The following is a 13,135-nucleotide window of genomic DNA, read 5'->3' on the forward strand; positions in this document are numbered from 1 at the left end:
AGAGAAGGAAAACAAAAACAAACCGGACCGACACCACAGCGTTTATTATACGTACAAAGTGGAACAATACTAACTTTTTGATTGGAGTTTCCCCACTAACTATTGACCATCCCACTGACTAATCTCCTCCCTAGTCTTCATGCAGTTACTTGTGGTGGGTATTTATGCACTGGAGACCGCTGGCCCAGCAAAGGGACTAGCAGGCTAGCAACACTACTGAAACCACGGCCATGCTCCCAAGCCGAAGCTTCAACCACTTTCTCTGCAACACTACACACCCAGCTCAACAATCCCAAGGGAACCGCCGCTAACACCTAAAAGGGAAAGCTCCGCACTGCTCCACATACAAAGCACCAACAAACCCACACGTGTCAACGAGAGAGAGAGGGAAAAAAACAAAAAACAAACAGCTGACCACGGCTAAGAACAACTGACAAACACTCTCCTGAAATATAATACAAAACAAATCATAGCCTCACAAAGTAATTTAATCAGTCCTCAAACAACGATCTGAAATATAAATGTCCTTCCCACACGCGGTCTAATGAGCCGAAACAAAGAAACCGGCCGAACTGCATGCGCAAACAAACTTCACACACCAACTCCTAGCACAAATCCTACCTATCCATTGCTGGAGTACAGATAAAGGAAGTGGACAAGCCCCCAGCTGTCATGGCCTGGCTCTTAGCCATAACAAATGCGTGGAAAGGACAAGAATATATATATGAAAGATGTTTATTTTATTTATTTATTATTTTCAAAACTCAACGTGACCAAAGCCAAACAAAAAGGCAAGACAAAAGAATTAGCGACGTGGCTGCTCTCCCAGAACAGGTCCTCTGCGGAGAGAGAGAGAGATCGAAACTCTGGCTCAGGCCTTTCAATCCTCCGGTGCCAGCAGCCGGTGCTCAATCAGTCCTGACACAAACAGAGAGAGAACATTAAAGGGCCATACCCACACCACAGGAGACAGTAAAGCAGGGGTCGTCACAGTTATTACGTTACGTATTTTTGGGTAATTGTAACAGTTGCCTTTTTGTGTATCCCTATTATGTACGTCTTTCCATGTGTTACTGTTTTTGTCCTTTCTGCAGAATCACAACAAGGCAGGATTGGACAATGGCGGCCCTCATCCCTCTGCCACGGACAGTTTCCCAACACATGAAGGTATGGAAGAGACGGAGGAGGAGATCCAGCCTCTGGATGTGGATCTGAACCTGGTTGCCAACCTGCTGGAGTCCCTCAGCTGCCAGGCCGGGCTCGCCGGGCCGGCCTCCAACCTGCTGCAGAGTCTGGGGATCCACCTGCCCCCCAACTCTGACCCCTCGTAAAGGAAAGACTCAGGTACTTTAACATGGAAGAAGGATCAGCATTCACAGTTTACCAGGCTTCTCCTAAAGCTGTTAGTTAAAACCTTTATTCACATTGATTACACATCTGTTGGCAAAGTACTCATGGAAGTCGAAGATGTCCTGTAAAGCTTTTATTGTAAACAACACACTTCTGTTTACATTTGGTATTTCTCACTGAAATGATTGTGTACACTGTGAAACTGTATACTTTAGAAATCATAAATGGGTTGGGTTAATTTCCTTTTATTATGAAACATTAACAAAAACGATTGGATTGTTTGTAGCTTACAGTTGGTATAAAATGTACACAAATATCATACATGTGCACAATACATAAATAAAAAACAGACATAGACAGAAAATTCGCATAATGCAATTTTGGTCAGGCTAATACAATATTGTTATTTTGGTTTGGTCCATATTGGTGTGCAAGTCATGCTATAAATATGCATACACATTTTGTATAGTATGCCACCATCGATCATGTATGATTGGAACATGCCATAAGGCTGTGTCAAAAGAAATGCATCTAGTATTTAGTTACAAAATAATTGTGATTTGAATAAATGAAACGTTTTCATGTTTACACAGGATGTATTATACATGCTGCTCTGTGTAATGTTGGAATGTGTGTATCGTTGGTGTTTTTTAAGCACTTACATTTGGTTGTTAAAAATAAGAATAAATATTTTTGGAAATAAAGTCTGAGTTTATTAAATGTATACAGATTCTCTCTGGAGTCTCAACAAAGTCCTTATTTAGCTTCTGGTAATAAGTTAAAGAGTAAACTAGACTTGTTATCACGATCCCTTTTCATCTGACTGACCTTAGCAGTCAGATTCATTCAAGGGCAACTTCTTCAAACAAACCTCTGGTTAAAAATTATTTCAGCTAAGGATCTGAGTTAAACAATGTTTAACACTGTTAAGTAAACTCAATATAGCATATTCTACGGTCTGTGTCCACGTTCCTTATCGTGGGCCCTTATCATCTGAAAGAACTCTCAGAATCATTCAAGGACAAACATGGCAAATACATATTTTCATCTTAAATACTGTTTTATAAATAATTTCACATATAGGCTACAGTATGGTCAAAAAGTCTGTGTTCGCTATCAAGAACATGGTGTTGTTGTTTATCAGCCAATTATCTCTTTTTTTTTAAAAAGCCATAATATTTGAATCCACACAGTTTTTGCACCAATACTACATTAAACAAATATGCTTGTTTAATGTTGTATTGGTGCAAAAACTGTGTGAAAGAGTCTTTCGCTAAAGAATTTGAAGACATCCACCTTCTTGTGACGCGTAAATACTACACTTCCTATGTAGGTGCACCAGAGTCCGGTTGTTTAGTTCACTTCAGAGGTCTCGGACTGCGTTCACACCAACTCAAACGAACCGCACCAAGCGGCTAAACGCACCAGGGTTCGATTCAACTGGACTATACAAGGCTGGTGTGAATGCGACCTATACTGCTGATAATGACTTTTCATTGCTTTCAAGAAGTTCTTCTTTACCTAACTGGAACAGGGAGGTCTTTTTTTTAATATTGTTTGGAATTCATGTGTTTTGTTTGTACTGCTTCCTGTCCTCTACACGTGCTCACTTTGCCTCAGTTGCTTCAGACATTGTCTCATCCTGGCAAATATTTTAAAACAAAGTTCCCCCAAGTTAATGAGCATCGAGTGCAGTAAATAGACATGTGTTGAGGGCATATGGAGTACATGTTAGTAAAACATATATGTAATCTAATAGAAACAACACTCTTTTATTTACCTCATTTTGAAATGGTGTAATCTTGACCCTACAACTAAGGACTGGGTAATAAAAGAATAAAAACATGTCAAAATTGTATTGGAGCCAACTGTAAATCATTAGCTTGTTGCAATATACTTCTGTATTTTATCTCAGGGACTACTGTGTATGGAAAAAAGGTGGTGATGTATCCCGTAAAATGACACTGAGGCCATTAATGTGGATTACATAACAATGTATGTGCGTCCCATTAATACAGTAAAAGAGGCAATGGACTACATCAGCTGGAGGAACGGCTGCACCACCTGCCTCGCTGAGTGTAGCAGTGCAGCAGCAAGAGGGGACACACACAGAGCCGACATACCGACCAGGAAGTTGAGCGCCATGCCCAGCAGCAGAATGGCGTGCAGATACCCGTGGAAGAGCAGGCTTTGCCAGCCGCTGTGAGTCAACACCTGCCAGGGACTGTCTGGGTGCAGCAACCACAGCAGGCCCAGCAGCCAGCTCTGGTTCACCAGCTGAGTGTAGTAGATGTCAAAAATGGAGGCTTGGGCATCGGGGGAGTGGTGGCGCTCAGCCTCGGACACTTTAGCCAGCCACGTCAGAGACAGACTGTGGAGGATTACATCCAGAGGTGCATACATGTACTCCAGCAGATCCACACTTGGCAGTCCCTGTGAGGCTGCAGAAAGAAGGAGGAAGCTGATTAAAGGTGCTTGTATTTGGAATCGTTTCAACTCTGAATAACATTTTTACCTGTGATGACGAAAGAAGTCCCACCCAGGATGGACATAAGTACAGAGATTTCCATAGACGGAGAAGATGACAGCTTCTGAGAGAAACTGAAGCCCATAGTTACCATGGGGAGCAGAGGCAGCATGAGGGGGAAGAGGCCGGCATAGGAGCTGCCTGCTTTGGCCCACATGGAGAGCACAGCATGGGTGCTGCTGCAGATAGAGGGCACCAGCACCCTCTCACCCAGGGACCTGGAGTAAGGCTTCAGAGGCACCAGACCCAGCACATGGAGGAGTTTAAGGAATAAGATAGAGATCAGAACCTGGGGAAGATAATGTGAATATAAAGAGTTAAAGTTTATATTAAAAAAACATTAAACACTCAAATATATGGGGTGGAAGTATTTCAGTGACACTGACTGCTGATTTAGGATTTTGAACAACAAACTCCATCAGTTGCTACAAGTCATTTACAAAATCATTGTTGAATGCATAAACAAATTAGTATGTCTATTTTTAGCTTTTATGTTGATAGAATACTGGAAAATTAATTGCAATCATATTAGATAACCATTTCTGTTTTGTTTCCATAATTTACTATAGCTTGTTTTATGACCACAGATAAACACACAAATGAAGGATAAAGATCTGGGTGTGCGGACACAAAATAGAACATTCCTATAAAACTCTGTCACTGACATAACTACACGCATAAGTACGCAATACCTTTAACCTTAATTTAGAGCCTTTTATTGTCATTATACACAGAGTATAACGAGATTCAGAGTGCAACTCTGTCCGGGTGTGCAACAAATACAAACAAATACATAACACTAAAAAACACAGCAATAGGACAGACAACATACAATCATACGGGGGAATAAATAGTTAAAAATATTGATATAAAGTGCATTTAAAAGTGTGTGTATGTGTGAGAATGGTTACAGTTATTGCATTATGTGTGGTGGTTGAGCAGCCTGACGGCCCAGGGGTAGAAACTGTTTTTGAGTCTGTTTGTCCGTGACTTGAAGCTCCTGTATCTCCTCCCAGAAGGCAGGAGAGAGAACAGTCTGTGACCTGGGTGAGAGCTGTCCTTTATAATTTTGTTAATCACTGCTTTGTGCACTATGAACAGTGTTAACTTGTGTCATTCAGCCTTTACAGCTGTCCCCCACGCAGGTCTTTACTTCAGTCCTTGTAAATCACTTGCACATGTGACATAGTAAATCAAACCACATTTACAAACCTTGTCATATATATAATTAAAGGCAATACCCACATGACTTATTGACAGTCACTGGCAACAGTTTCAACCTTTTTATGCGGCTACATTGAAATCTCTGTCCTTTCTGGTCAGCCATTTGGTTGAACATCTATTAGGCCGGGTGTTAATCAGCACTAAAGACCTTCTGTCACAACCCACCACTAACACTATCACACGCCCTCCTGTCCTCCAAACTAAAAAAAACACACACAGACACACACACACACTCATAGCAAAGACAAAGTTACATTGTCAACACCCTGCGCGTCATTGTACAGTTGTAAAAATCTTAATGATTAACAATTTTAGAGAATTATTAATGAATTACACATAATTGATTTATAATTGTTTTATGATCATTTTGATAAAAATAATGATTTTTTTAAATCAGCATTTTCTTGCATAAATGTACATACTTTACGTGCAAGTTTTAAATATATAAACATATAAGGTAACATTGATGTCTTTTTAATAATTAATTAAATACACAGGTAGTCAATGGCAAACAAAGATGCGTGCATGTTTGATTGATTCAGATTCAAATGTGAATCATCATTAGAATGGAGCCAGGCAGCCTACCTGGGCGAGGGAGAGAGCCACTGCATAGGGGTAATGGTACTGAGGGACGAAGATGTCAAGCACAAAGTTTCTGAGCTTGTCTCCCAGGCCGTATATAACCAAGACCAGCAGGAAAAGTGTGGGGACCAAGGGCTTCAGAGCATGATTGGACAAAAGACTCTTCTTTGCAGAGGGACACCATCCCCTTCTCCACCTCCTTAAACTAACAAAAGGATATTATTGTATGAATCATGCAATTAAAAATACACAGTTGTGAATGTGTTTGGTAAGAATGGTATTTTTTAGTTAAAATAACACAATCTTAAAAACTAAGCCATCTGTGGCAGTAGCTTATGTATGGTATATGCCACTGTTCCTAATACTGGGTTAAATGAGTCTACATTTCACTGTGTGCTGTGTAAAGGTGTTCAAATTAAAACGCTTATTCAGAAAATCCTCCATTCACATTTACATAAAACCAAATTATGCTCAGATAATAAGTAAAGTTCCTTAGCCACCTGGAGGAGGATGCTTTGTTTGACTAAATAATGATAATGTGTGATGCAAATAAAGTTTGGCTACATACACTGTTGGCTTTCTCATTTGCCTGATTCCCAGAATAACAGATGTAATCTTACCTTTTACCTAAAAGACATAATGTCATTTTGTGCAAAGGTCACTTGCTGCTGGGATCTGAAGCCAGTGTGGGGAAAAGAGACATTTACATAAATCCAACAGACCAGAAAGGAAATCCATTTGGACTTCAAGCATTCTCAACTGTTATTGCTGTGCTGTTTACAGAGGAACTATTTTACATACGTGTCTTAAATTCAAGACAGCCAGCAAAACAGCCCGTCTTATCTTGTTTGGTAGTATGGGGTTACATTATAGTTCTTACTCAGTGCTACACAGCCATTATGTTAACTGCAAGTGTGTTTTTCCATTCAATGGTTTTATTACTTGTATTACTTAATAACATTTTTGTATTGATATGCGTTTCATTTTTCTTCGCCAAACTGCGACACAATCTTCCATACTAAACTAAAGTTCATTATTAGGCAGGAAAATAAAGAATAAAACCAGATCCATATAATAAACAGAATTCTATAATAAAAGTGTTTAATTTAATAACAGAATATTTTAGATCTATATTTACACAAATTCAAGAGCGTTAATATCTTGTTTTTATTTGTAAAATAAAGCTGAATACATGGTTAGAAACAAGCCTACTAAAAGATCACATCCAACACACTTTTTGTATGTTACAGACCCACATATGGACATTTTCTTTGGCTATAATTATACCTTCGTAAAAATCATACAGCTATAATAGGCTATTAGCTTAGCATTTAGAGGGCAAAATACACTTTTAACATTGTGGACCTGTTTCGTGACGCAGAAAAAAAAAAGACAAAAGCGCGACAGTATACAAATAAACTTTACTTACCATGTGAAATTCCTCTTAAAGCCGTATTCCATCTTTAAAATACACACATTTCCCCTCGGTGGCAAATCCTAGGCTATCACCAAATGATAATAACACCGTTTTAGTGTAACAGAGAAGACTTTACGGATGTGTCTCCTGTTGCTGAATGATGCGTCTCTCTGATGTGCAGCGGACATTCACCTCTTCTCTGTGTCTTGGAGAATGGACTTTGGTCCTCATTTGTTTATTTTCCCATAATTAAAGAAGCAATCCTCCGTGGAAACTTTTTTTACAATTAAAAGTCCGTTTCACCCAAGAAACACAGCAAAACTGTATGATCTTTGTTTGCTGACACATTTTATTACTAAATGTTTGATAGTGAGTCAGCAGCCTCCTGAGAGGAATGCGACCCACAAATGCACCTCAAATTGATAATACATGCATGTTTAAATATATTGATGCACGTTCTGCTAATGAGAGAACCATGGCTCTCTGTTTCTTTCCAGCTTTGACACCTGTTTGTGACATTCCTGACACTTTTCCTCCCAGCTTTGTTCCCTCCCCCTCCTCTGTGTGGATCCATGAAGCTGCACAGATCATTATGGAGACCATGAGCCACATGGCGGTAGGAGCTGACCCTATGGTTAGCTTAAGTAAACAGAGTCCTGATGGTGGAGGTGCACTCTGGAGCAGTGAGCCAGCCTCTGATTGATCCAGAATACTATAGCAACAAACCTAGAACCCGCTTGACTCAAAGGCTCTGGGTGCCATTAGGTCTGGTTCAGTATTTTAAAACACTCACGTCACTGATCATATGTGTACATTTTACATGCAAGTGAAATGGCATGCCACTAGTATGAGCTACATGTGTTTATTTATATTTTTCACCTTGGTTGTTACCAATAAACTCTCTCAGGAGGGGGCAGTCATACTCTGTTTTACAGTTTTTTTCAATTGCTAAAACACGTTTTTTGAAAGACACAATTCACAAAGCCACACACACAAAGTGCAAAACACCTCATATACTGCAAAATGAAGCACTGCACTCAGAACTACATAAATACTTACCAAAACCAAACTTTTGCACCAAATGGCACACACTTCATTTATAGTAAAATACTCTTTGTCCAACCAACTACACACTGGTGCTCAATCTAAAGCACACACATTTGTTATGGTGTTCTGTATGTAGAGAATTCTGCATATAAAGATTGTTCAAGTCTACAAAAACATGTGCAGGAAAACAAATATACTGTTGTTATACTTCTATTTTTCTCAAAAACAAATTGGTGCAACATTCATGCACAACACATAGTTACAGCTGCGTAAACAAAAATGATGCCTCTGTCAAATACAGGAAATGGAAAGGAAAACTTTGAGGAAAAAGAAATACAAAAAATATGTTTACAAAAAACAGAGGAAAGAAAAGTGCTGAGGCTGCATCTCGCCACCTAGCTGGGTCTGGCCCCAGCGCCTCATCCACATGCAGAAGAAGCATGCATCCATTGGCCTGACAGTCACAGTTTCAACCGTTATGCTGCAAGTAACTTTATTGCATTTGCTTAATTGTATTGAATATTCTTTAAGAAACTGTTTTTTTTTTTTTTTGGCCTGACAGATTTTTTTAATATACAGCCCAAAATGTTCTACCAGGCTGGGGATTTTAACCCACATCTCATACAATTCTAGATATGGACTAGCTGCTTTGAGCTATACAGCAGCTTAAGTAGGGACGATTGATTTGAAATCATTAGAACACATGGCCTTTTTTTTGTCCCTCCGAGGTAGGGGGTGTCCCCTTTCGGCTGGCAAGGACACAAAATCTCTCAAAACATGAAAACTCACAAAGATTATATAGGAAATTAAAACATAAAAAGACCTGTACCTTTGTGTATATTTTCGTATAAAAAGCAGCAAACAGAAATCTTTGTTCCCATTTATAAACCAAAATTGTAATTGTTATTTTAATTTGTTTTTGCTGTAAAACATTTTTTAATTCAATATAATGGAGTTTTATATAAAAATTAGGGCTGTCAAGTTAACGCGTTAATAACGCGTTAACGCAACAAAAAAAAATTAACGCCACTAATTATTTTAACGCGATTAACGCATGTGTATTTGTTGTCCTCGGCCGCCCCGTAGTTTCAGAGCGCATCGAGTTTAAAATACCATCTACAAGCTGATGCTGACAGCCCCGCTCCTGTCGCCCGCTTGTGGCAGACCACACTTCCACGCTCACCGGCAGGCACCGACTGGCTGTTGGGAGGACCGGGAGGGTGTGTGTATGTGTGGCCCGAGCGAGCGAGAGAGAGACCTTACGTGCATTGTTGTTGTTAGCATCTGGTGCTAGCTAGCTGCGCTAACGGATATGGAGCTGTTTAAATGAAAACTATGAGGGGCCGTACAGGCCATAATTCATACTGGTCCTCTCACGCACATACATTCTCCTTTTACATACATATATTTTCACTCTTACATACATACATTCTCCTTTTACATACATATATTTTCACTCTTACATACATACATTCTCCTCTTACATACATATATTTCACTCTTACATACATACATTCTCCTCTTACATACATATATGTGTGCATCTGGACCCGGTGACGACATTACCTATTGACGCAGCAACCACTGTAAGTTATATTCTTGTTTAATTAGACTTCTCTGTTTCATTTATTCGACTCTGTATAAATTGTTATTGTAGCGTAAACGGCTAAATCGCGTTTGAGAGATTTTAAATCTCAGATCTGCTCAGGCGAAACCTGCTTTACAGGTCTCAGCACTCAAGCCTGCATTAATATAGGCACGGCCAGTCTATTGATAGCGTGAAGTACAACCGCGTGACTCAGTCATTTTGTACCTTAAAAAGCATTCAAATACCGCATTTAAAATCTGATGAACTCAGTGTGCATCTGGACCCGGTGACGACATTACCTATTGACGCAGCAACCACTGTAAGTTATATTCTTGTTTAATTAGACTTCTCTGTTTCATTTATTCGACTCTGTATAAATTGTTATTGTAGCGTAAATGGCTAAATCGCGTTTGAGAGATTTTAAATCTCAGATCTGCTCAGGCGAAACCTGCTTTACAGGTCTCAGCACTCAAGCCTGCATTAATATAGGCACGGCCAGTCTATTGTCGCCCATCAGCTGTAGATAGTTAACTAATTAGAGGGCCGTGGCCCTACAGCTGTGAGAACTGAGCAATCAGGCGTCCATTTCGGGTAGCTCTTTCCTGGAGCGTCAGCTTCAGCGTCAGACAGCCGAAGACATTGGAGTCCTGCGGGAGTAAGACTGACAAAGACATTGGAGTCCTGCGGGAGTAAGACTGACAAAGACATTGGAGTCCTGCGGGAGTCACGAGGGAGGCAAAGAGGAGGCAAATCCTACTCTGATCGAGCTGGTGTCTTATTTCTCTTTTCTTTAGTTTTCTAGCCCCTCATGCTATAATCATGTGTATTTTCTCTATTCCTGTTCATGTGTCTTCTCGCAATTATCACTGGCCCCGTGTATCTCCTAATCGATATAACCGGCCTGCTCTCGTCTATCCCACGTGCTCCACTGAGATCCAACATCTAGTTTCTGGTGGCCTGTGGAATTGCCATTTGCCAGTCAGCTGTTCCTAAGGCTGACTTCATCTCTGGCTACGCCTCCCTGCAGTCTCTGGATTTCCTTGCTCTCACTGAGACCTGGATTACTCCATCCAACACATCCACCCCAGCAGCTCTCTCCACTGCATCTCTCTGTAAACCCGCTCCACACATCCGATCACTTCTTCATTTCATTCTCTCTATCCCTTTCCAAACATAACAAACTAATCTCTTCTCATCCTGCACTTGTCCGCCGTAACCTTCGCTCCCTCTCCCCCTCTAGCTTTGCCTCGTCGGTGCTCTCAGCCCTCCCTTCCTCTGATTCGTTCCATCTCCTGCCTCCAAACTCTGCTGCAGAAACTCTCCTCTCTACTCTCTCATCCACTCTGGACTCGCTCTGTCCTCTCACATCTCGGCAGGCTCGTCAGTCCCCTCCTGCTCCCTGGCTAAATGATGCACTGCGTGCTAATAGAACCGTCCTTAGGGCAGCAGAGCGGAAATGGTGGAAATCCAAACACCGTGACGACCTCCTAACCTATCAGGCTCTCCTCTCCTCTTTCTCTGCTTCGATCTCTCAGGCAAAAAGCACTTTCTTTCAAGATAAGATCCGATCTTCCTATTCCAATCCTAAAAAACTATTTTCCATCTTCTCCACCCTCTTGGACCCTCCAAAAGCTCCTCCCCCCTACTCACTTCTGTCAAGCGACTTTGTTACCCACTTTGAAAAAAAGGTTGATGATATTCGCTCTTCTTTTTCTGACTCACCTTTACTCACTGCTGGGTCACCAGACCCTCCTTCCACCAACACACTTACCTCCTTTTCCCCTCTCTCTCCAAGTGAGGTTCTTACCCTCATTACCTCTGCCCGCCCTACCACCTGTCCTCTGGACCCTATCCCTTCAAACCTCCTTCAGACTATCGCTCCTGATATTCTACCGTTTCTCACCCATTTCATCAACACTTCTCTAACTTCTGGTCACTTTCCAAACAGTCTCAAGGAGGCAAGAGTAAACCCTCTCCTAAAGAAACCCACTCTCAACCCGTCTGATGTTATAAACTACAGGCCTGTCTCTCTCCTCCCGTTCCTGTCTAAATCACTTGAACGCGCTGTCTTTAAACAACTCTCCTGTTATCTCAATCAGAACAACCTTCTGGATCCGCACCAGTCTGGTTTCAAGGCAGGTCACTCCACAGAAACTGCTCTCATTGCTGTCACGGAGGAACTGCACACTGCCAAAACTGCATCCCTCTCCTCTGTCATCATCCTATTGGACCTGTCTGCTGCATTCGACACGGTGAATCATCAGATCCTCCTTCGCACTCTCCAAAAACTTGGAGTTTCAGGCTCTGCACTTTCCCTCCTCACCTCATACCTGAAAGACCGTACCTACAGGGTGACTTGGAGAGGGTCTGAGTCCGACCCTTGTCAATTAACTACGGGGGTCCCTCAGGGCTCTGTTCTTGGTCCCCTCCTCTTCTCCCTGTACACAAACTCGCTCGGATCAGTCATTAGCCCGCATGGTTTTTCTTACCACTGCTACGCTGATGACACCCAATTAATTCTGTCCTTTCCCCGCTCAGAGACCCAGGTCGTTGCACGCATCTCTGCTTGTCTAGCTGACATCTCTCAGTGGATGTCTGCTCACCACCTCAAGCTCAACCTTGACAAGACTGAGCTGCTCTTCCTCCCGGGAAAAGATTGTCCCACTCTTGACCTAACAATCAACATCGGCACCTCAGTTGTTTCCCCGACTCAGACTGCAAGGAATCTGGGTGTGACCCTAGATAACAACCTGTCCTTCACTGCAAACATCGCTGCTACAACCCGTTGCTGCAGATACACGCTTTACAACATCAGGAAGATACGTCCCCAGCTGACTCAGAAAGCGACTCAGGTTCTGGTCCAGGCTCTCGTCATCTCACGCCTAGACTACTGCAACTCCCTCCTGGCTGGTCTACCTGCATGTGCCATCCGACCTCTGCAGCTCATCCAGAATGCAGCGGCTCGTCTGGTCTTCAACCTTCCTAAATTCTCCCACACCACTCCGCTCCTCCGCTCCCTTCACTGGCTTCCGGTAACTGCTAGAATCCACTTCAAGACACTGGTACTTGCTTACCATGCCGCGAATGGATCTGGCCCTTCCTACATCCAGGACATGGTTAAACCGTACACCCCAGCGCGTGCACTACGCTCTGCATCAGCCAAACGACTCGTTGCGCCCTCGCTGCGAGGGGGACCCAAGTTCCCATCGGCGAAAACACGTGGGTTTGCTGTCCTGGCTCCAAGATGGTGGAATGAGCTCCCCATTGACATCAGGACGGCAGATAGCTTGCACATCTTCCGGCGCAAACTGAAAACTCATCTCTTTCGACTCCACTTCGAGCGTTAGAACTATTAACGAAGCACTTTTATACTAATAAAGGACTGGCTTACCTAAAGCCA

The 13,135-nt window shown here is 42.1% G+C and overlaps 2 protein-coding genes across 6 annotated transcripts in view; one reads left to right on the forward strand and one right to left on the reverse strand.

The window, feature by feature from the left end:
• ecd (ecdysoneless homolog (Drosophila)) overlaps nucleotides 1-2,054 on the forward strand; it is a 14,203-nt gene extending 12,149 nt beyond the window's left edge. For all 3 annotated transcript variants that reach the window (XM_034238024.1, XM_034238022.1, XM_034238023.1), the window contains one exon: nucleotides 1,095-2,054. In XM_034238024.1, coding sequence (XP_034093915.1) covers nucleotides 1,095-1,331 — 237 coding nt within the window. In that variant the 3' untranslated portion in view covers nucleotides 1,332-2,054. The remainder of the gene's footprint in view (nucleotides 1-1,094) is intronic.
• On the reverse strand, nucleotides 725-7,310 carry si:ch211-248a14.8. Of its 3 annotated transcripts, none has more exons than XM_034238028.1 (5): nucleotides 7,113-7,310; nucleotides 5,687-5,888; nucleotides 3,866-4,166; nucleotides 3,474-3,791; nucleotides 725-918 (listed from the first exon to the last, which is right to left on the reverse strand). In XM_034238028.1, exons 1-5 carry the CDS (start codon nucleotides 7,142-7,144, stop codon nucleotides 881-883), a joined length of 891 nt encoding a protein of 296 aa, XP_034093919.1. In that variant the 5' UTR covers nucleotides 7,145-7,310; the 3' UTR covers nucleotides 725-880. The 3 variants fall into 3 exon arrangements, with proteins under 3 accessions (XP_034093919.1, XP_034093917.1, XP_034093916.1); XM_034238026.1 differs by lacking the exon at nucleotides 725-918 and adding an exon at nucleotides 6,304-6,358 and having other exon boundaries at nucleotides 1,469-3,791; nucleotides 7,113-7,308; XM_034238025.1 differs by lacking the exon at nucleotides 725-918 and having other exon boundaries at nucleotides 1,469-3,791.
• Nucleotides 7,311-13,135: the final 5,825 nt, after the last annotated feature.

The sequence above is a fragment of the Gymnodraco acuticeps genome, unplaced genomic scaffold (assembly GCF_902827175.1).
Source record: "Gymnodraco acuticeps unplaced genomic scaffold, fGymAcu1.1, whole genome shotgun sequence".
NCBI lineage: Eukaryota > Metazoa > Chordata > Actinopteri > Perciformes > Bathydraconidae > Gymnodraco > Gymnodraco acuticeps.